Raw genomic sequence first — 23866 nt, 5'->3', positions numbered from 1 at the left:
CCTGTTCTGCCCGGCTCTGATTGACATGCCTTTCTATCTGATTCACTGAGCTTCTTTAACTGTTTTAATTAAGTGGATATTTTCGTTGTTGTTGTTGTTGCAGTATTATTCACACATACCTAAACGTAAACGAAAAGAAACAGTTAAGACCAGCTATGATGGCCATGACGCTATATTTAGACACGTCCAAAGAGACTAAAGGAATGTCACCTTTTTTCTACTATTCTCTATTTATTTTTAAGTTATTTGTCTTGGGAAGAATAATACAATACCCTTTATGAATCTCATGTTATGGATAAATCACTGTAGTCAGCAGATGCTTAGTACGGCAACGAGTGAGATACTCGTAGTCGAATCATTTGTTGTACACGTTGTACGATGTATGTATGTATATATATATTAATAGATATTATCTTTATTTAATCTCGTTAAATAGGTTTCATTCTAATACATTTACATTTTGGGTTCTTCAGTTAATTCGCTTCTTGCTCTCGTATTTCATCTTTATCAGGTCTATATGCTTAATTTGTGTGTTGTCTCATATTTTTGTTTCATCTTTCTTGTCCGCCGCATTCATTTAATATACATTATATATATGTATATACATATGTATATATGCTTGATTTAGATGTAGGTATATATGTATATTTAGATGAATGCATTTTTTCTTTTTGTTCGTTTTTCATCATCACTGGCCGAAACCGAACAAAAAGACAAAAAAAAAAAAATAACAGAAACAAATATCTAATACAAAATAAATTACAATACCGTTTAAAAGTGGAAGGGAGAGACCATAAATTATTTATGCATATATAGCTTGTGCAATTTCTATCTGATTTCGTTCATGTTTCGAATTTCATTTAATGAATCTTATCTTGCAGAGATGAGGGCAGAGGATTAGGAAAATGCTGAGCATTCAATTGTGAAATTGTGAGCAATTTAAAGAGGCAGGGAAATCTATTCACAGCTAGCAAAACTAAAAAAAATTATAATAATCGAGAAGAAATTTATATATAAAACAATTTATAAATTAAATTCATGCAAAGTCTTTTCTTTTTTTCTTCGATTTTTTCTTCTTCTCCCCTCTGGCCACATAACGAAAATTTTAAAATAAACAAAATTAGAAACAAGGATAGAAAATTATGATATCAGCTATATGGATAAAGTGGAGAGACAGAGAGAGAGAGAGAGAAATAGGGGGAAGGAAGCATTATGAACTATTAACTACTACCGGCTATGGGCTATGCCTGAACCAAACCCCCTTCCCCCCTAGACCTCATCGCTTTGGTTCATCTTGAGCTCACTGAGCGTCGTATTGAATCGCGGCCATTCATCGCGCGACGGTAGCGCCAAATGCTCGGCAACATCGTATACATAGAGCCTTCCGGCTTCATCGCCAATACAGACATGGAGGCCGGATGGCGTCCATGAGACACGATTGAGCGCTGGCGCACCGTCGACAACAATCGATGCTGTTGGTACTTCGGTGTCCTGATTGAGATTCCATAAATCAAGACGACCGCTACCATCGACAGCAGCGAATAATGCCGGATGAACGGGCGACCAAGCGACATCCATAACATAATCGGAATTATCCTCAAACGAGTACAGCGGTTTCGTGTCCTGCAAAAAGCAAAATCATAGAATGCATATTGGAATATGACTGGAAATATATTTAATTTACCTTAAGCGACCACAACTTGATGGTCCAGTCAATGGACGAGGTAAGGAACAGGTGACCAAAGTCCGGAGACGATTGATTATAATGCGTTGAGATGCCAGTAATGGGTCCCAGATGTCGTTCGAATACCTCATTTACTCCTGAGCGAAGGCCATGACGTGATGCCGAATAGACATAACCATCTTCACTGCCCATAACCAGACTGTTGATCTCATTGGCCGGAAAAGCCATTGAGGTGATGGCAATGGCCTTTGACTGTCGCTGCTGCAGTTCCAAAGTGTCCTGTGGCTGCGACAACATATCCAACGACCATGAGCACAATTTACCATCTGATGATATCGAGATGACATTATGCGCATTCTGAGTGCCCACCATTTGTAGGCAGTACACGGGATGTGTGTGAGCTGCCGCACTTAATGGGGTACGCTGTATGGGAGTACGCTTCTGGACACGATTATCCCAAAGTACTATTTGCCCTGAATAGGTGCCACCGAGAATCAGATTGGGATTGAACTTGGCAAAGCAGGTGGACATCACTGAGCTCTGACAGTGAAAGACATCCTCAGGTGTTTGCTTCTTGAATTTTGTATTCCACACCATGACCACACCGTCCGGTTCATTGGGGCTTTCCACATTATTATGATATGAGGCCACCACTAGCTCTGGGAAGTGTGTGGACCAGTCCATGCTGGTGATGCAGCGATTCTTTGACCAGCGTTCGTCGTAAAAAGCTCGATTCAATGAGAGTCGAGCATGAGAACGTTCGTCGTTAGCCTCCTCGCTGTCTCCGCCGCCGATGTAGTCCGTATAGATGTCCACATTTTCCGATAAAGCACGCTCAATGACGCGTCCAGCGCGCACAACAAATCTCTGAAAATCCTCGGATAGAATAATCATCTGTTTCTGCTCCTCCGATAGCTCCTTGACTAAAAAACACAAACAGAACAAAAACGTCATTTTATGAATCAGAAAAAAGATCTCTGTGTGGATGTTTACTTACCTTCCTTCTTCTCTTCTTGCTCTTTCTTTTGTTCGAGTGGCGTAATGGCTGGGGCGACATCCTTGACCGTGGGTAGACCGTGAGTTAAATAACCAGGCGGCAATTTGGAAGTGAAACCATGATCCAAATGGGGCAGCGAGCTCTCTTCGTCATCTCCTTGGGCATCAAATGCAAGCACTGTTTAAGGTATAAAACTAACACAGCTAGAGGAACATGACAATCGACAGAACAGGAACAATTCTACTTTTTCTTAATGCTCTTTCATTTCATAGTTAGAGTTTAGAGTGTTTGCTTCCATTTTCGCATTTACGTTCTTCAGATTCTTCAATTAAAAAGCAACAACTGTACACTTTTCGTTTCTCTCTGAATTTTTCATGTGGCTTTATTGTTTGGCTTTGTTCTTTATGTGCGTTTGGAAAGAGGGCGTCAGGAAGGAGACTTGTGGGAGGTGTTACTTTTTGGGGATGTGGGAAAGCGTAAGCGGTGAAAAAAGGGTAATGAGAAAGTCGTACATGTCTTTTCATGTTGTTTAGTTGAAGTTATGTATGAGCGTTTACTGTGTGTTTTTTTTTGTAAGTGTGTCAGAACGAAGAGGCAGGTGCATGAGTGTTATAACTGTTATACACACACAGAAAGAAAGTGTGAGTGAGTGAGTGAGAGAGAGAGAGAGAGAGAGTGAAAGAGAGTGGAGTCCGCATATCAAATTTCCAGTAGTGGATTTTTAAATGATATACATTTTGTATTTGTACATTCATCTGTTATTTTTCTTTTGATTATGTACAGTTTACAATCCAATCATTATCCACCACAATAAAAGAATGTACAAAGCCAATTTTTTTTCTTTTATACAGTTATATGTATATATACTAGTATAAGGGGTAAAACACACATTTACAATTACTTTGTTCCAACTCTATATGCCTGGCACATCGTGTTATTAATTATAATTGCAATTTTTTGTTCAAATATCGTATCGTATATCGTAAGTATATCTTTGCCTAATTCTCCACCCAGTTTATAAATTTTCCACTTAAAATTAGATGTATATATATATATATATATATTATATAGTTTAAACTAGATATATATATGTATAAGTAAGTCTTTTAATACTATCAGCCGATTAAATATTCATTCACTGTTGAGCGAGACAGATAAAGAGGGACAGTAAGAGAGTTGGGAGAGTGCTGAGCTTTGGAGTTGTTGAGCAGGAGCTAGAAGTAACGCCGACTCCACCTCATCACATTTGCCTGTGTGTGCCTGACGTGTTGACAGAAAAGGCAAGAGTAAGTGCATCTCAGGCATCGTTAACAATTTCGAGAGATTTTGTTCAATCAACTTTTCCTAAACTCTTGAATAATTAAGCATCCCCTATACACATTTGTTAGTAGTGGTCTAAAATACTAGGTAATGCAACCAAAATTCATTTTATAACGGCGGACAGTTATAAAGCATAATTGAAGATTTACCAACACTTATGTCATAATGGTTACTGGTTGCATTTCCTGGATAGTTTAAGATGCGATTAGAGATAGAAAATCGAAATGAGTGCTTGTGTTAGAAGACTTTAGGTTAGATCAGTAAGAGTATTAGACAATACATAGAAAAAAGGATATGGAATTCAGTAATTTCGAATAATGGTATGGTAAAAGTAGATGGTAATTGACATCTGATAGATGAAGGGGGCGACGGAGGGACCGATATCATCGGATTTAACCGAAGCATACAACTATATATGTAGATTGAAGTTACACAAGCAATCTGATTGATGATCGGTTAGGTATAAGGGTCATTATGAATGTGCATGAGATTGTGTAAGTGTATGTGCATGTTTCTGGGTATATATATTATGTGTGTGTGTGTATGTTGTGTTGTGTTTGGGCGTATGTGATTTATTTTATTTTGGTTTTCTTAGCTCGAACCTTGTCTCGTTAAAATTTTTCTTAGACGAATTTTGATTTATTTTTATCGCGATAAGTGAGAATTTGCACGTTCCTATTTTGCTTCATGTCGATTGATTCCGTTTCACTGTTTTTCTTCTTTTTTTCTTTGCCTTGGGCTGCTCTGTACCTACCTGTGAATTCATCCTCCCACTCTAAACCCGGATTAAGATTGTATTCATCTTGAAGAAATATAAAGAAATAAATATATTGTACATTGGTTGTTGTTGTTGATTTTTAGTGAATTTTTTTTCTTGCAATGAACAAACAAAATAAAGAGAAGAAATTAGAAAAAAAATTAACAACTGGCTCAAAATCGAATTATGGCCTCAAGGTAGGTAGGTACATACCGCCCAAATCGTTAAATAAATCGATAAATCGAGAGATTTATATAAAAATATATAGGTAATGTAAATGTATATAGAATGTATATATAAATTGGATTTATGATTTTAGTGTTGAACATAAAATTAGCACATAAATGACTGCTCAGCAACTGGCCTTTTAATGGAACACAAAAATTGTTTAAATAATTTAAAAAAAAAAAAAAAAAAAAAAGAAAGTGGAAAAATTTTATCATACAATCTAAATGGATAATTATATATGTAGGTATACGATATGTATATATAGTACATACATGACTTTATCATTTTGTGCTTTCACATGCAGTTTGTGTGTGTGTGTGTGTGTGTGTGTATGTGTGTGAAAGAGTGTGTGTGTATGTGTTTCTGGGTCTTACATTTTAATAACAGACTTAAGAAAATACTATAAATAAGTAGAATATATATTATATATATATATAATAAATAAAAACCTCATCTAGTTAAAAATATCTAAGAAAAAAATAATCAAAATCGGGAAAAAAAATCATCAAGAGCGAATAAAACTTAAAAAAAAATCGCATATCACAATTACTTAAATGAAACTTATAAATTGGGTGGAGTTGAACGATTATATAGTTATTATTCTTTAGATACTGTAATGTATATATATATAAAATTATTTTTCTGGCGATGTGGCTCTAGAGCTATTTGAAAACAAGTCAATTATAAATCATGTATGTATGGGAAATATATATATATAATAGATTCTTGTATAAATCAAACATTCGAATCGGAAACGAAGATCGAAAAAGCAATGCATAAATAAACAGAGAGAAAGAGATAGATAAAGAAATATATATCTAAATAGGATTTAAGAAGGGAGTTTATAACATACAACTAAACATATATGTAGCATATATGTACATATATAGAGATTTATAAATGTATATATATTGAACAAATTCAGCCACAATCTAAATACACTAAAAGAGAGAGAAAGGCAAGGCAGTTAAAAGATATTGAATGAAAACAAACTACATAGGATACATAGGATGTACTATATATAATGCTAAATAGGAGATCAATCGGTCGTATAGGTAGATTACTACATATACATAGTACAAATTGTTAGAGTGAAAGCTTCAATGTATCTTTTTCTCTACTTAATTACTCAAACATACAAGGAGGACTACTCACCATAATAATCCGTAGCATGAGCTGCAGTTTTTTTTGCGTGCGCACCAAGAACAGATAAAGGGAGGAGAAGAAAGTAAATATATATATAGACAAATTATTAAATGCGCTCAAACTATGCTAAGGTATTTGTGATTATTTAACCGAAATACCGATATATGTATGTAGGTATAATCAATTATGTACAAAAAAAATTGTTTAAAAAACTGCAGTGGTTGAATATTACAATATAGCAAATGATATGGATGATGGACAAATGAATCAAGATGAGGTCGTTTATTTGTGTGTGTTTGTCTTTGGGGTGGTAGTTAGGGGGAGGTAAGGATTAATATCCTGTCCCTACACGGGGTCCTGCAACCAAATGCAATATTTAAGCGAATCAGGATCCGTGTAGAAAGTAACTACAACGTTTAAACGAATTGCTAATGACCAATTGGGTTGTTTAATTCTTATATTAAACGTAAAGAGGCCATGCAACCAAAATGAAATTTGTTTCAAAATTTGATATTAAATTAATTTTTATAACTGATTTGTTCGCAAAGCGAATGGTTAATTAGAACCCATATGTATTAATAGGGTTTCTGTTTGTTATTAATAATTAATAGTAATATCGTAGTTACTTGTAGAATTGACAGGCTTCTTATTGAGTTTTCGCCTATTATATTTATTTTGATTTGTTGTTGTTCTGTGTGCTGATTGAGATATGAGTTAATTTGTCTTTTTTTTTTTTTTTTTTTTTGCTTAAAACTAAGATTAGTACCTTTACGTGGACGCCACCAGTCCTCCATATATCCTGACAGAGGCGATGAGTGGCAAGAAAGAACTGTATTTGTTATTTTATTTCACTATGTTAAATGCATGGTGAGATTCTTTGTATATATGTATGTATAGTTAAGAGGCGGGTGGGGGAGGGGTTCGGGATGCGTTTCTAAATCGCAGAAGCTAAACTCACTGAGCTGAATTGTATTGCATTGATTTTAGGAACAAGTCGAAGGCGGACGAGGCATGCAGCAATTATCATCAAATAGTAAAGGCAGAGTAGATTAGACAAGAGAAGAAACACACACACACATACGCACTCACATACAACTAAAGAAAAAAACACACACACACACACACACACGGACACACGCAAGTTAATTATAAAAACAGATGAAAACAAACTATGGATAGATGTTACAATAGTGGTAATTTGGTAATAAGACTAAATATTCCCGAAAATAAAAAACAACAAAATAATACGCACCATCACGCTCATGACCTCCAGTGCTGGTCGTTTGCGTCTGCTTCGTATAGACCAGAGTCTCCTTTGGTGGAATGTTTGTAGCTTGCACGTTGTAAACGCTGAGATTAAGTGGTTGCTTCTTGCCACTGAAAATAATAATAATTGTTAATTATCTCGTATTCAATTTAATAGTAAAATTTACCCCTGTCCATTAACAGTGGCCTGAAGGCTAGCATCTGGTGTTTGTGTATTGGAATTATCCGATGTTATTGAATTAACCGATGACAAGGAAGATAACACTTCTGAAACAGGAGCCACGCCCAAAGATGATAGCATTTCATCTAAATCTCTACAGGGTATAAGGAAATGGATAAACATTTATTTATTTAAATATTGTGCTAAAGCAGAACTTACTTTCGCTGATCTTTATCTATGGTAGAACCACCTCCAATGCGTCCAGCTGCCTCTTCCATATCTTTGATTTCCTTTTCACGACGGCGTCGATCTTTCTCCTCTCGCAAAGCAGCCAATTTGGCCTTTTTACGCTCTAGCTCAGCTTTGCGATCCATGTTTCTTCCTTTTTTGGGTGTTGCGGAGGCGACAAGTGGGTGTGTATGATTGTGTGTGTTTGTGGGTGGGTGGAACCGAAACTATTCCAATAGCCTTTTTGTGCGAATATACTTTCTTTGGGTGCTTTTCCAAATTGAAATCTCTGCAATTAAAGTAATCGAATTATGTTTATGTTAATGATTAATTCCAATCGTCGGTTGATTTGATGATGTCACCAACTAACCGACCAAATGTTAAGAAATTCCTCAGACTTCGGTTTCTACCTGTGTAGAAATATGAATGTATGCGTGTTTAGTGTGTGTCTGTGTGCTTAAATGTATGCAAATTTAGTTTTATACCTATTTTTTAAGTTTTTTAGATGTAAATTAGCCCACATTGCAATCAGACACCTAGAGTTATTTTTCTATGGCTTGCGCATTACAAAAATCAATAATTTTCTAGTGCGAAGCAAATGCCAAGTAGTGACGTCGTTTTTTTTTTTTGTGTGTGTCCGTCGGCACATTTGTCTCCAATTGGAGATTGTTTGCACTTACTGAAGATCGTTTTATGTTATATACTTACATTTAATGGGCTAGCTGTGCACGGTTATCTATGGATGAATAGTGGTTGCTAATTTACGTATTTTATGCACTTAAATTAACATTCTTTTATATGCCAAAATGCAACTCCACTCCAATGTTTTGACCAGTGTGACCATATAAAGTATAAACAAAAATGACTCACTCAAAAAGGGCTGCGATTTTTCTAGTATTTTTTTTCATACTTATCTGGTCAAATTAAATACTCAAACCTAAAATATGTGATAGACATTTAAATACCCTGTAGCTAATGGATTTGTATCTTGTTTTTTAAGGGGCAATTTGCGTAAGAACACTTTATGCTAAATTCAATTAGGTTTGACTAATATAGAATTTTATTTTTAAACTTCAAGCCCTCAAAAGCTGGTAACGCTGTTGTAGCTTTTTCAGGTCCTGCGAAGTTGGCCACACTGAAATGCATACAAAAAGCGGCAACTAGACGAGCCAAACGAAATGTAAAAGAAAACTTAAACAATTTTGTCCACACAGATTTTGGGTTTTACCGCAACATGACACCTTTCGATGATTTGTTTTATCTGGTCAATCATGTGTTGCTGGGCGAAGAGCCGGTAAGTGGGACTGAATAAGATACACACATACACGCACAAAGCATGCACAGCTCATTTATATATATACAGATATACATATGTATACATACGTAAATGTATATATATATATATACATAGATATATCCGCTTCTGTATTTCCAACTAACATTGATTTTGTTCATATTTAGACTATCGAGGATTTCATATTGCTTGTGGGCACTATGGTGGCCTTTATAGCCTTTATACTCTGGTGCTGCTTTCCCATACAACCAAAGGTAAGGACAATACGATATTGCGTATTACTGCAGAGTTCCTTAATTTACGTCCATAAAGTTAGCTTGGATCACAATGTGTTAGCTTTTCCGCAAATTTACTGTATTTATATTTTTGGTATTAATCAATTCCTGAAAACGATTAAGAAACTATACTTTCTGTTAAACATGTTGTTAAATGTAGTTTGTGTGTTGTTCAAATGCTGATATTTAAGCTCAATTCTCCTTTGAACTCATCAGGATCCGGGACCCCATCGGCAGTTTACCTGTAAAGTTGTACAGAATCCCTCAAAAGCCTGTGATGACAAAGACAAAGATGCGAACAGTGCCGACGATAAGACAACATCGACATCGGCATCGTCAGGTTCATCTGGATTAGCTAATTCTAACAAAAATAATACCTTCAGCTCTGGTATGGCATTGCCCCCTAATAGTATGCAATATAATAATGGAGCAAGCGGTAGCTATAGCAAAAATGGTACAGTTGCCATGCACAATTACTATGTTAAAAACGGACATCATTGCTGCACTTAATGCAAAAACGGAAAAATAAGGAAAGTTCTCCTGTCATTGTGTTTTGTTTTTCGTATCCGTTTTGTTTTCTATTTTGCCTAATTATCTCAGATATTACGTGTAGTCAGTATATATATATAGAAGTGCATATACATATATATATATATATATATACATATGTATATTATATATTTGTGTGCCAATTGGTTTTGACAGGTTGTTAGGGAGCGGAAACGGAAGCAGCTGAAAGCTGTCACCACAGCACATTTGAATTGTAATTGCTCAGACTGATTTGTTTAAACAAAAGAAAAACAAAAACATAAAAAAAAGAACAAAAAAATAAAAGAAGGCAAACGGGATTATATTATATATATGTTGGTTAGGAGAATCATGTATCTTCTAACCTATGTGTCGCGAGTTTTTAAAACTTCCTTTATATATATATCTTATATTTATGTGTATATACATATAAAAACTACCAAAATCATGTTGTATGTATGTATGTATGTAAAAAAGCAAATAAGACAAAAGAAACCAAGTATTTATTTATATAATAAGCAAAATCAATTAATTCTATATAAATATATATATATATATATTTATTGTAATAATTCGCTTAACCTCACACCGCCCCCCTTCCTTCTATACCACAACAGAAGGAATATCGTAAACGATATTGGAGAGCAAGTTCTGAATTTCTAAAATTCTTACTTATGCCAAAAATTTGACAAACACATACACATGAGTTTAGATATATTAAATCTTTATATGTTTTTTTAGTATTAGTTTCTTATAGAAACGATTCCAAAAACGGTAACCGGCATTTGGAAAAAATTTCGATTGGACGACTTTGCTAGAGAAAAATAATTGTATTTTCTAGTTTGAGATTTTGCAAATGTAATTTAATTCTAATTCTAAGCATTAGAAATTCAGAACAGATCCCACATAATAAACTTGATTAGCCTGAGAGGTTGAGAATCAAATCAAGATGAATGCAGATACATACATATATCTAAAAGATACACACACAAACACACCAATTGGTTAGCCTAGAATTTTTTTCTCTTCAAATCGCTTTTGATTTAACCATAAATATATATACATACAATATATTAATTATATACTTATATGTAAACCTTTATATCTATGTTCAAAGCAAAATGTTTGATCTCATTTATAAACTTATTTTTGTGATGTATTTGAAAAAAATGAAAAACCCAACAAAAAAATGAAATTACTAAGAGTTTTATTTATTATGTATTTTGGTCAAATAACATCTGGTAATAACGCAATGTCGATTGTCATCAACGCACTTGAAAAGTTGCCACTTCTAGACGACGATTGATAGATAAGAAAGAAAAATTAATTAAAATGAAAAACGAAACGCTTTTGGTAATAAATTGGTCTTAGAATGTATTTATAAATTAATAACAATGGTATCAAACTGTAAATATTTAGCAATATATACATTATATATACATACATATATATATATATTAGGTAATAATAGTTTCTATGGAATATCAACAAGATGATGATAATGCTCCTCGGTATAAGTATATATACATATGTACAACATCGTATCGTATCTAATTTAAGGAAAGTCCATATTGTTTTTTGTATACGGACTATGTGTATGAATATCGCAGGGCACTTAAAATATTATCTTTAATACACATATTATATAACTTTGGTTCTAGTTCAATTTCAATTTGTGACACACACGATTTACTATAGCTAGACTTGAGCGGTTTCAGGTGGGGACGAGTGGAGGAAGGGAGGGAGGTGTGGTAGGTGTTACACAACAAACAACAAATCGATTGTAAATAAATAGTGTTCTCTTCTCTTTGGATTTCTCACTTTTTTCAAGTAGGGCAGTCTTCAAAAAGGGGAAATAAAAAAGTTCAAGCAAACAGACTATACTAAAAATCATATCTGTAACCAGCCAGATATATGATGCATTAGCTAGAACAATCCAATGGGAAGAACACATTCATCTCGATCAATATCTGTAGCACTATAAATACCGTATAGACAGTGAATAGGGCTATGCCCACACGTTTCGTTAGACGATAGCCACTGAAACTGAGTATTATGAACAAAGCAATTGTGGATAGTATCAATATAAGGATATTATACTCAATGCCCTGGGTGCCAACCTGTTGGGGCTCACCGCTGCTATAGTGTATGCAATTCTTGATAAACCATGGCACACCCAAAGACAAGAGAATGGCCAATGAGTTGGCCCCCAATGAATTGGAGACACCAATGCCGCTTTCACCTAAAAACCAATTAAAAGAAGAAATAGACGGAATTAAGATCATCTAGCCATTTAAATGCATAGTTCGCAATTGATTTAACTTACCATTTCTCAGAGAGATCAGACTGGAGACGGCCTCTGGCATAGTAGAGCCGGCAGCCAAAAAAGTTAAGCCCATCACTATGGTGGGAACATGTATAGCCACACCAAAGGCGGTCAACATCCAGACAATTAGATAGGCATTACCACCAATGCATAAGATGCACATAATAAATGACAATGGATACAAACGGCGATGTTTCATGGGATGGGGTATAAGCCAGGATAGTACGAATTTGATGGGAAATACAAAGATCCACCAGAATTTCATGAAACGCGAAGCATCATGGGGATAGGCGTAAATACTTTGCGGACCCTCATCTTCCTCCTCATCCTCACCGTTCCCTGTGGAGAAAAAAACCAAATGTTTGTAATCAAAATTCATGAGTTTTCTCCAAATAACAACTTACAATTCTTTGGGTGAGTTAGATTGGCTGTCGATGACATGGATGAAGTATTCTCCGGCAAGTTGACCACAAATAGTCCATCACCGGATAGCGGATCCTTTTTCAACGGCAACTGAGCCTTGGCACTGTTCTCTGGCGGCTCTGTGAGATCTGTACAAGAGACGAACTGGTCAGACGACAGAGAACTAACTAACCATTGCCGTTACATACCGTATCTTGTGGAGAAGCAACAGTTCATGCGATCCTCAATGAATACACGTATGGCTGGCATAAATTTATTGTTGTTAAACGTAATCAGATAGTAGAGCACCAGAAATCCCATCATAATGCAAGATTCCACAAAACTAATACTTCCACCCCATGCCAGAACGAGCAGAATAATCGTATTGAAGATATAGATGAAGCAATCTCGAGCTATGGGCCACCAATCCAATTGAACTGGCTGTCAAAGATCACACAAATGAAACATCATGATCATCATAAATGGATGGTTAGTAAATGCACATACCTTATCGATTGCCAGAGCTGCCAGTCCGGCCACGCCCAATGTATTGAACATCAGTGAACCGATAATAGTACCAAGACCCATATCAGAATCCAAGATCAACGTACTGATCGTATTCGTAAAGAATTCGGGCATCGATGTGGCTGTGGCCATAAATGTAGCCGCTGCCACATCTTTGGACAAATGCAGATCCTCGCAAATGCATTCCACCGTGGGTAGAAAATAATCATTACATATTATGGCCAACAGGATGAAGAAGTAGATGGCAGCGAAGACATGAAGTACAACCCAGCCCTGACGCAGTTGATCCACTGTAAATGGAAATTCACAATGGAATTATTATAGACTGAATAAATGAAAGTATAAACCTTTTAGACTGATCGTTGGGTGCGCTAAAGTGCCTGTGTGCTTGCAGTTTAGCGGTATGTTTAAATATTTTAGTACAGGGTTAATATAAAAGTAGCTTTCACACTTACTGGCAGAGTATCTGGGAGTCTGCTCGCCTTCAGATTCTTTACAATTGAATATTTCAAAAGTGCATGGTCATCATTCTTGAGATTTTGAGAGAACTCAGTGAAAAGTCACTTCAATGAGGTTTTCCTTTTTAAATACAATAAGTACTTGACTTTATGTGACTTACGAGCGAGTTTTAGTTATTGCTCTAATAATCTTTATAAATACTTAAAGACCATGTGTAAATTATGACTATGTTCTTCTATATACATATTAATAAAACAAATGTAGCCCTAAAGGCAGGAAGTACTCGTAATGAGCTATATATAGACCAACAAAGAGAAATGTGGTAATTGTTCATTCTAAGGAATCGTTGCTATGACAGAATCACAAACATATCTGAATCTTATCTCAAATCCCATTAGAATCTAGACCAATTTCAATTTATAAGTATTTATGGCATTAAAAGTTTAAGGGATACGCGTGGTCATACTCCAAGACTTACTATAGTCTGGCATATCACAAATATGTACATATATAGTATAGACCCTATTTCAAGTTTACCGCGATAAGAGTCGGGACTTGGCTGAATCTGTTCATATTACGGATTCCGTCTGAATAGACAATCAGTTTGTATAATAGTTATGTTTGTATGTTTGTGTGTGTGTGTGTGTGCTTTATGCCTTGACTGATTTATTGACCATTGAATTTTTTCCCCTTATCATCAAACTTGTATTGACCCATGGGCCCCATTGATAGAAAATAGAGATAATAAGTCAGGAAAAGCATTGATCGAAACGACATGGATAATAATGATAATAAAGCTAAAATTGAACACACATAAAATGAAGCATGGCCAAGTTCAAGACGATTAGCAAATCATATCCGTATGACATCATCAGCCATCATCATCATGAAGTTCAATCAAATCAAATCACATTTTTTTATACAATGGCCAATCAGCGTAGTTAGTTAGTTAGCCCAGATTACTAAGTGCTATTTATGGCCTGCTTTTGATCACTAACTAAATAGCCGACAGGAAAAAGAAACCAATTATTAACTCACCTGTAAATATTTCAGCAAAATCGTCTAACGGTGACGCCTCATCCTCGCCCGGACATGTGGCACGTGGCAGTATATCGTACAGCAGCTGTTCATCAAAGTATCTCAAAGATACTTCCAGAAAGTTACTCTCATTGTGGGCTATCAAGGGAGAAGAAACGAAACGAAAAGCAAAGAACAGAGATTTCAATGATTAGAACTCGATTATTTTTCTCTCGGTGCATTCAAGATCATGGCCTTCTTCTTTTCTTCTTTTTTTAGGTAGGTTAATGGAAAATTAATTTTTTGATAAGATTAACAACACCCCGAAAGACAGACACACATGTAGATAAAAAAAAAACACAAAACAATGCAATCAAATGCTTAAATCAAAGCTGCATAATAATTGCAAAACTTGTCATACTCTATGGCACTTGATAGGTACTCTATAAGTGCCCACCATATTCCAATTGAAAAGCCTTCATATACCTCGATAAGTTGTGAATATTGGAAAACCCCTTGCTTCTTATGAAAGTCAATTCTCATGAAATTCAGTGAAGGTGATTTAAATCAATGCGGTTAATAAATAAATTTCTCTCAATCGCCTCTTGGCCTAGTAAATCTCTCACCGTTTGGGCTCTGCTTCCCTCTCTATGCGATATATGTATATTTATTTGATCCGAATTGCAGATCGCTTTAAAATAAGATCTTCCATTAAAGAGAGTGTAATGAAATTAACTTTTAAATAGTTTTTCCAAGAGGAATGTATACAATTGATTGAAAGACAATTAGATATTTCTTCTCTCTGAATCGCATTAATCGTAATGTTTGATTGAATTCAAGCAACTTTTAAATAAGTTAGGGAAGTGGCAATTAAAATCATTTCAACATTTTCACCTTCAATTTAAACGTCGAGGCAGATAGGTAAATGATTATGGCCCAGTTATTAGATTAGATGCCAATATAACGACTCACCCACCAGCCAGCACCCACCACCCACCAACCACTGCACCCCGAGCTGAGGCCAAGATCGATTGGAGGTAAGGAGGGTGGTATGTATATCAACAAAGGGTACTAACTAGTGATGGACAGCTGAAAATAAATCACACACTCATTCTTCAAATTTGTAAATTCCATTTCAATTTGTTTTTCATTTCTTCAGTTCCTGGTAAATTATTTTATTAGGTTGTTTGCAATAATTCTTTTCGTTTTTTTTTGTTGTTTTTGTTTTGGGCTTAAAAGAACAAAACGTACCTACTACTAATTTAGTATTTTTATCTATCTAGTCACCGATTATAAGGAAAAACCAAGACGCAGTCGACATGTCTGTCTGTCGTTTATCATATCAGACAAACCCTTGTAAAAGTCGAACAAAATGGTTAAGAAGAAAAAGAATAAACTTTACAACTGGTACAACAAATGTGGGGGAGGGGCTTTTTTTAGTTATTATATTTTCTTTTGTTGTCCGAGTCCCAGAATTAGAACCAGACCCAAAGATGCAGGCCCTTCTCATGACCTTAAAATAACTGAAAAGTAAATATGAAATTCCTTGATCACGTGCGCTACGCTCGGCAGCTTTTCATTATGTTTGGTTTTTGTAGTTATTAAAATATTCTAGAAAATTGCGTGCCAAGTCTTACACCTGGGCATTATAGACGAACAAAGACTGGAACAACAACTACTGCAACAACAACAACAAGAACATCAGGCGACGACATCAATGCAATCATTAATAATTGAATAATTAGACAAACATTGCAATCTTGAATTGGAAATTGAAACATGGCAATCAGATAAATCTCTTGAACAAAGATCAAAAATATACCCAGAATGATATTGTCTAGAGATCTTTAAAACGAAATCGATGTGATTGTATTTTGACCCACATACATGAGTAAGTTGGGCTAAAAAGGGGGGGATTTTTTGTTCCCTAAAGTATGCATTGAGCAGTCCATTCGAAACATACAAAGAAATTTCTCAAAGCAATCACTCAGTATAGAAAATGTTTTCAAATAAATGTTAATGAAAATAATAAACACTTTGTCAGTGCATTGCATACTTTAAGGGGCAAATTGATTGCATTTACCGTTAGTTGGTATAAATTAAAGAAACGTTATCGATTCATTTAAGACTAAAAATCAATATGCTTGGAATTAACTTGGTTTGATTCTTGACCTATCCCTACAGCTTCAAAATCTTTGACACATTGAAAGAGTGTGTGTGTCTCCCTCTTACCCCCCCCCACACTGCTTGGAATTTAGCTAATTGAACTTTGCATTCAAATGTAAATATAAGCAAATAGAAGCCGATAAACAAGTTTATTGAACTGTTGTTGATAGCAAAATGCAATGAAATAACCCACCCCCCTTCACCTTCCACCTATCTTTCATATTCCACGATTCATATGAAAAACCAAAATTGAATTCAAATTCAAATCTCGTGCTTTTGATTAAGTTTACGGAATTTGTAGAAAACTTATTGTGGGCATTTTGTGTTTTTTTTTTTCTGCGTTTCGTTTCGTTTTATTTTGTTTAAGGGCTCATCAGATTGAAACAGAAATCGTAAGATTTACGAGGGCGCGCTAAGGGGTAGGGGGCTGGGGGCACGTTCAGGGTCTGGGCCGCAATTAGGGGAATTACCCTTTACGCCCGCCCACAACACTCCCCTCCTCAAAGCAGACTATGAGTCCCATATTTATTGTGCAATTCAACAGCAGTTCGGTTTGTAATCAATAATCGTCTTGTTTTGTGTTATAATTAATGCGCCGTGTCGCATGGGCTGTTCGTAAAGTTGTTGAAATGCAAATTTTGCATTATTCCATAACAGTTTGTTGCAACACTTTTGATTTTTCTTCTTCAATTAAAACAATTTGAATTTGATTCGCATTGAATTGCCTGCCAACTGACTTGAACATTGCTTGTTAATTGTTTGGTAAATACAATTTGGTATCGTTTAGGCCCATGGGAAACTAAACACTACCCTACAAAATTGAGCAGCAGTGCCATGATTGAGCCACAACTGATAAGAGATTATTGTGGCTTAACAAAATTCTAAGAAATCAATATTTATCTCAAAAATCAAAGACTTAAGAGTTGCCAATAGTCAAGCAGCATATCTGCTAGAACTAGTTGAGAATTACAAGTAAATGTGAAATGGTCAAGAATTGGCAAAGAGCTATGAAACGATCTTCTTTGTAAGAACAAATGACACTTTAGATATCTCAAACATACTTTAGAAATATTTGCCTGAAATTCTGTTGCGGTAGAAAAGACTGAATATCTAAGTTATTGAATTGTCATCTAATGATTCATTCATTCGCAAACTTTGATCTTCGCTTGAGATCATAAAATCTGCCAAGTCATGCCGTTAAGTTGGCCGTTGGACTCTGGTTATTCCTACTCTGTGTTGCACAGTGTTTTGTGGCGCTGTCTAGCATGTTGTTTGCCTGCCAGCTTGTTTGTTCGACAAATACTATGAAGATGATGATGATGTTGATGATAATGATGATCATGATAAATATGCGCCGGCAAAACAAAATACTGTACAAATAAAATAAAAAGTATAAAATAAATAGATAATAATGCTTAGTTGTGTTACTACGCTAATAGGCGTTTGGAATGTTGGCACACTCAGACCCCAACGCCAGGTGGCCCCCCACTCCCCCCTCTCCCTCTGTTCGCGCTCAACCATTTAACTATCATGACGACTGTGGGAAAATGCATGCAATTATATTAATATGATTAGTTATTATATTAATCTATAGACACTCTTCTATTTATCTATTTAAACACTTTGGATTCACAATTTGTTCTCTTGATTTTGTGCTTGGCATAATTATGCGAATGAGTGAATCAAAACAGAAATACAAAAAGTACCTCCTCACTAATTGATCATCGAAATATTCAATGAAATCAAACAAATTTCTTTTCATGTTTCCAGTGAAAAATTTGTTTTGTTTTGTTTGCGGAATTACCAAGTATTTATAAATATCTCTTAATATGGGGTCTCTTAGGGGGTCACAAAGGCTTGCCCTGTTGATCTGACTATATAGTTTTTTTTTCTTATTTCTTTCCTTTTACAAAGAACACCGGGGATCACCTGTCATGACAACAATCTTTCATTGTTTATGCTAGACATTGCTTCATTGCCTTATAGAATTCATGGAGGATGAAGAATCCCATCTCTGGTTTTTATTTCCTGCACTTTTCAATTTGATTTGATCAATTAATAGCCGGATAAGAGCACTTGTTTCTGATTGATAGGCCAGTTCTATCAATATTAATCGGAATCCACCAAAAAAATGTAATCAGGTACAGGTACACTTTCGATTTCGATGGCTTTTAACTAACCCCCAACTAAGCCCAAAAACAAATACAGAGGCCATGCCAATGTTTGTATACTCTTTAAGGGTTTTTCTTTTACACTTTTCAATATCTAAAAGTGACAAAGTGAAAATCCCCTAAATCTAAAATCTAAATCTTTATACTAAATGGTAAAGTCATCCAATATATAGCTTCTTTAGTTTTCCAATAGTTCTTTTTTGACCACAAATCTTGATCCTTACATTTCTCTAATACGACATGGAAAGCGTTTGCATTAATCCTTACTGAAACTTGAATGCCTATTGCAACTATTTTTTTTAGTAAATTGATTAAATATGTTAGATGTCCCCACTAGCTCCCTCTCTTTCTCTCTCTGCGTGTGTGTTTTGATAATGGAATCAGACATTTATATAAATAGATAGATTTCTGTGTTGGGCATCATAAAGCCATCAAAAATTAAGTTTGCCTTCTATATAATAAGTATTTTTTTGTGCGTGTTTTTGTTGTTGTTGTTGCGATAGCAAATAAACATAAATAAATAAATAAATCAGAGACCAAAAAGAAAAGCGGCCATGGCTATTGACATCTGGTTGGAGGTAAAATAAAAGTTTGCCTAGATAACAAGAAGCCAATGATTTAGTCTGACATTGCAAAAATGTCATAAACTTTTGTTGCTGTTTTTGTTTTTGGTTGGGTGGGAGATTCTTAACATCTTTAGTGCAAAAGGCTGATAAGTGACAGTCAGCAACATTAATATCCAGCAACTGAATACAAGAAAGAAAATAACCATCATAGTTTTCGATTTAGTTTTCATTTCTTTTCATTGCCATTAAGTGGGCAAATCGATAAGATTGTTATCTCCTTTTCCAAAGAAATAAAAATTGCTATTTTCCAATATTGATCCCGAGGAAAACCGTTTTATTCTATTTGCCCACTTTTTTTTTTTTTGTTCTAGTGACTGATCACTTCCGTTGAAAAACTCTTTTTAAGCCTCTTTAGGTAAAGGAAGTTTACACATTTCTCGAGAAAACATTTTTTGGTAAGTAAATATTTAGTTTTGTTTTGTTTCTTTTTGGAAAAATCACTTGCTTAGCTAAGCATTTTCATTCACAAAACCTAAGTATGGCATTTGGATTATCGCACTTGTGTTATTGACATTCACAAAAGTTTTATATTTTCCCAACCTATCTACTAACTGTTAACTGTTATCAAGAAAAAAGCAAAAAAAAAAAAAAAGAAACAGTTCAATTGCTCACCTTCTGCTTGAGTATCCTCTATAAGGCTGACAATCAATATCAAAGCGCCAATGAATAGGCGTAATTTACTCTTCACCATTATACGAAACTCAACGCAAGGGAAATGAAATTTAATTTGAAATATCACAAAAAAACAATAAAACAAAGAAAAAAAAAGGAACTCAAGCACAAGCACAAAAAACGCGAGTTTCTTATTTCTTATGTTTCGGTCACACACGGCGTATGCGCAACACGTTCGTTTTGTGGTCCTAGTCGTTATTCTTTATTTAAGTTTTTTTTTTGTTTTTTGTGTTTTAGCTGGCTATTAATTTCATTACCAGCAACCGCTTGGCTAGAATTGTATCGCACAACTAATTAAGTGCGACCAGCGCTCGCCCCTCTTAATAATAGCGGCAAGTCAACAACTCGACAACTCGAATGCCAGCAATGTTCGCGTCGCGGCAGCGGCAGTGACAGCGGCAACGGCAGCAGAGCTCCGCGACCCGCAACGTTATTGAAAGGTTTTTATAAAGATACAGATATCTCAGTTGGGTTTTTGGTTGTCAGAGGCAGCGAAAAAGTCAAAGCCAAGTCCAGCCAAATCTCTCAGGTCTGGCCCCTCCTATCCAGCCCATTTAGTTATTTGCTTTAGTCTGATTCATGTGCGCCTTTTTTTGTTTTATATTTGACTATCAGTTGAGTTTAAATTTTCACTACTCTCTTCTCTTGACTTGATTGTTTTTTATATACCTACGTATATATGTATATAATTGTAGGTACTACGTGAAAACCCCCTCAAACCATAAAATACCAAAAACCCATATGTATGTGGCTTCAACTGTGGGTATACTAGTCCAGCGTTTAGACGATCTTGACTTAAAATCAAAACTAACCTCACGAATAATGTTTTAGACGTTTCCATATAAAGATCTATTTAAGCAGATGCTATGAAAGATTAGTTTAGTTTAGTTTAACCACTTCCGTGTTTCAAAATCGTTTAATTTTTAAAAAACACTGTTACTTCTTATTAATATTTATTGACATACCTGAAAAAATACGTTTAATAATAGCCATAATTATGCATACAAACGTTTTTCATCAGTAGAATTAAAATAGAGTGCAAATGTCCGTTACTGCTTGTGAGAGTGAGCGAGATAGCAACACACTTATACAATTTTAGCTTATGTTACAGGAGACCCTAAATATTCAAATTCTATTTCTTAAAGTTTATTTAACTAACTTATGGCAAAACCTTGTTTAAAAGCCTTTTTTTTAAATGTAGTTTGCATAAGATTTGATTGCCCTTAATAAACATTTGTGACAAAATTTGTTTTGTTTATAAATCAATCAAATATTAATTCTAAAACTTTCTATTTGGCTTATACTTATAATCAATTGGCTATTAGATTAGAAAAAAGAAATGATTATCCTGAGAACTTACTTTAAGCTTTCCCTTATCGAAAACTTCACATAAATTAAAGTTTTTGTTTAAGGTTCATAGGATTAACAACGATCCTCTGGGACTTTCTAAGTTTTTGGCATTCCCCTGAATTGTTCCTTTTGATAGACCGATTCTTGGTATGTAGCTGCTGTTTTTCCTTATTTTTTTGTTTATGTCATGTTAAAATGGGATTCACATTTCAACTATAAAAATGTTGTTTGAAATCTCTAATGATTTTTAAACGATTAATGAGCGAAGAGAATTTATTTTGGATTCACGTCATAATGACATGAATTTGCCAAATAACTATAGGTTATTCCAGATGATGATTTCCCCAAAGATTTAACAGGTATTAATTTAGTCTATCTCTGTAATATGCAAAGAGATACAAAAAGCGAGAGAGAGCGAGATAGAGAAGGCAAAGGAGAAGTAGTTTGGTCTGCTCTGACTTATGTTGATTTTAAGTTACTTCCCTCTACCCTAAAACAAAAATGCACGTGTGTATGTCTGAGGTGTATGTGTGCGTGTGTGTGTGTGTCTCCCGTCATTAATATACAGACAGAACAGTTGGCGTTCTGATAAGAAGGAAAAACAACAATTCCCCCCCCCAACAAAACATTTTATCAATCTATTGCCGGTAGAGTTACTAACTAACCAACGAACTACCAGCTTGTGTTTATGTATGTGTGTGTGAAATTGAAACAGATTGGTTAAGTTTATTACATCGAAAAGATTCCCCGATTTTGTAGATCCATTTTAATTGAAGTTGATCTCGTAAAATCAATTAACTTGTCCCCCATCCCTTACACACGCTTTCTATGGCTATCTCTCTATCTCTTTCTCTCTAAAGTATATTGCTGTTGCTATTAAAAAGTAAATAAACAAAACTTTACATTACAATTTTTGACATACGTTACATTTAAATGTTACTAAATTAGTAGATTGTTTTCCCCTAATACAAAAAATTGATCATTAACGATGATTGATAGATAATCTCGAAATTGGGTATCAGTTTTCTAGAGTTTAGCTTGCTTTCAACCGATCAAAGTGTGTGTATGTATGTATATAGACCCCCCCACTTCAAATTCTATATGTTGCCATTCATAGAGCTCAATTATGGGAAAATTTTCCATTCATAAATGGCCGAAAATAGCATAACTGAACATGAAGGGTATATTTCATTTGATCAGAGGTTTGTTACATACAGAAAGAAAATGAAGTTTTAATTGATTTTATATGGTCACAGATTTAATATAAAAATGCCAACTATATGATGCACATATCGTAAGAAATCTCAGGTAAACTAATACTTCAATATCTTCAATTTAGATCAAATATTGTTGAATAATGCTTATATGACCATGAGTAGAAGTTAATTCACTTTTCCGGTTCATTCCTTATATTGATATAGATATTTATTATTATTTTTTTTTGTTCTTGGGTTTTAAATCTTTTAAACTTTCAATTTTGATTTGATTAAGCTCTTGAATTTCTTCATATGACATACATATGACGCTTTCGCCTGGGCAGCTGTTAAATACGTCATGAACTAAAGAATGGCGTAGTCATTAGCCACACATATGAAAAGTAGGTATGTACATACCCATGTATGTATGTACATATATAGTATATATGTATATATATCAATATATAAATACATCAATATCTATGGCATTGATAAGCTGCACATTGTGTATAGGTGACATTATAAGGCTGATAGACATTTTGACTGCTGGGACTTAACTGGAACTTTGAGACTTGCCCTTGCCCCCCCAGCCACCTATCAGTTAGTGTCCCCTAGAATTTATACAATTATCTATTCGAATACGACATACATACATATGTACATAACTTATGTGGCACTAGGTTAGGTTAACTCAAACTCTCATTTTTAGCAGGATCGTCTTTTTCCTTGTATCAATCTAATCGCCTATGGAAACTCGTGACTGTTGACATAAACATAAAAATAATGAAATATATTTGAAAAAAAAAAGAAGAGCCTAATCTCAAGCTAATAACCAAAACGCCTGAGAATAGATAAAATCTATTTCCTGCTTTTGCCGTTTGTAATTCCCAAATAGTTTTAGCAGTGTGCAGCCTCGAGGCGGCTTACCCTAATGCTTGATAGTAATACGATCATGCTAATCTATATGCCCCTACAATTTGATTAGGCATAATAAAATTAATTTTACAATTAAATTTGAATTTTCGTTCATAAATTAACTAGTTAAAGAATATATACTATATACTATATTTATA

The 23866-nt window shown here is 34.8% G+C and overlaps 3 protein-coding genes across 18 annotated transcripts; 1 reads left to right on the top strand and 2 right to left on the bottom strand.

The window, feature by feature from the left end:
- Positions 1-389: 389 nt before the first annotated feature.
- Positions 390-8645, bottom strand: LOC137587194 (cytoplasmic dynein 1 intermediate chain). 16 transcript variants are annotated; one of them, XM_068303485.1, is made up of 10 exons: positions 8495-8645; positions 7778-8075; positions 7566-7712; positions 7385-7509; positions 6899-6931; positions 6142-6162; positions 4756-4803; positions 2682-2858; positions 1685-2607; positions 390-1623 (listed from the first exon to the last, which is right to left on the bottom strand). In XM_068303485.1, the coding sequence occupies exons 2-10, from the start codon at positions 7930-7932 to the stop codon at positions 1270-1272; spliced, it is 1983 nt and encodes a 660-aa protein (XP_068159586.1). In that variant the 5' UTR covers positions 7933-8075; positions 8495-8645; the 3' UTR covers positions 390-1269. The 16 variants fall into 16 exon arrangements, with proteins under 16 accessions (XP_068159586.1, XP_068159587.1, XP_068159588.1 ...); XM_068303486.1 differs by having other exon boundaries at positions 2682-2837; XM_068303487.1 differs by having other exon boundaries at positions 2682-2834.
- Positions 8646-8915: 270 nt separating this feature from the next.
- LOC137584937 (uncharacterized) lies at positions 8916-11073 on the top strand. Its single transcript, XM_068300544.1, has 3 exons — positions 8916-9080; positions 9248-9334; positions 9572-11073. The coding sequence occupies exons 1-3, from the start codon at positions 9021-9023 to the stop codon at positions 9863-9865; spliced, it is 441 nt and encodes a 146-aa protein (XP_068156645.1). The 5' UTR covers positions 8916-9020; the 3' UTR covers positions 9866-11073.
- A 158-nt stretch (positions 11074-11231) lies between these two features.
- Positions 11232-20552, bottom strand: LOC137584928 (sodium/potassium/calcium exchanger 3). Its single transcript, XM_068300532.1, has 7 exons — positions 20188-20552; positions 14634-14771; positions 13119-13426; positions 12821-13052; positions 12614-12760; positions 12210-12548; positions 11232-12125 (listed from the first exon to the last, which is right to left on the bottom strand). The coding sequence occupies exons 1-7, from the start codon at positions 20264-20266 to the stop codon at positions 11806-11808; spliced, it is 1563 nt and encodes a 520-aa protein (XP_068156633.1). The 5' UTR covers positions 20267-20552; the 3' UTR covers positions 11232-11805.
- Between the last annotated feature and the right edge of the window lie 3314 nt (positions 20553-23866).

The sequence above is a fragment of the Drosophila tropicalis genome, unplaced genomic scaffold, assembly GCF_018151085.1.
Source record: "Drosophila tropicalis isolate 14030-0801.00 unplaced genomic scaffold, ASM1815108v1 contig_158, whole genome shotgun sequence".
Taxonomy (NCBI): Eukaryota; Metazoa; Arthropoda; class Insecta; order Diptera; family Drosophilidae; genus Drosophila; species Drosophila tropicalis.
The sequence above is the reverse complement of the archived record's forward strand: the minus strand, read 5'-3'. Positions and strand labels throughout refer to the sequence as shown.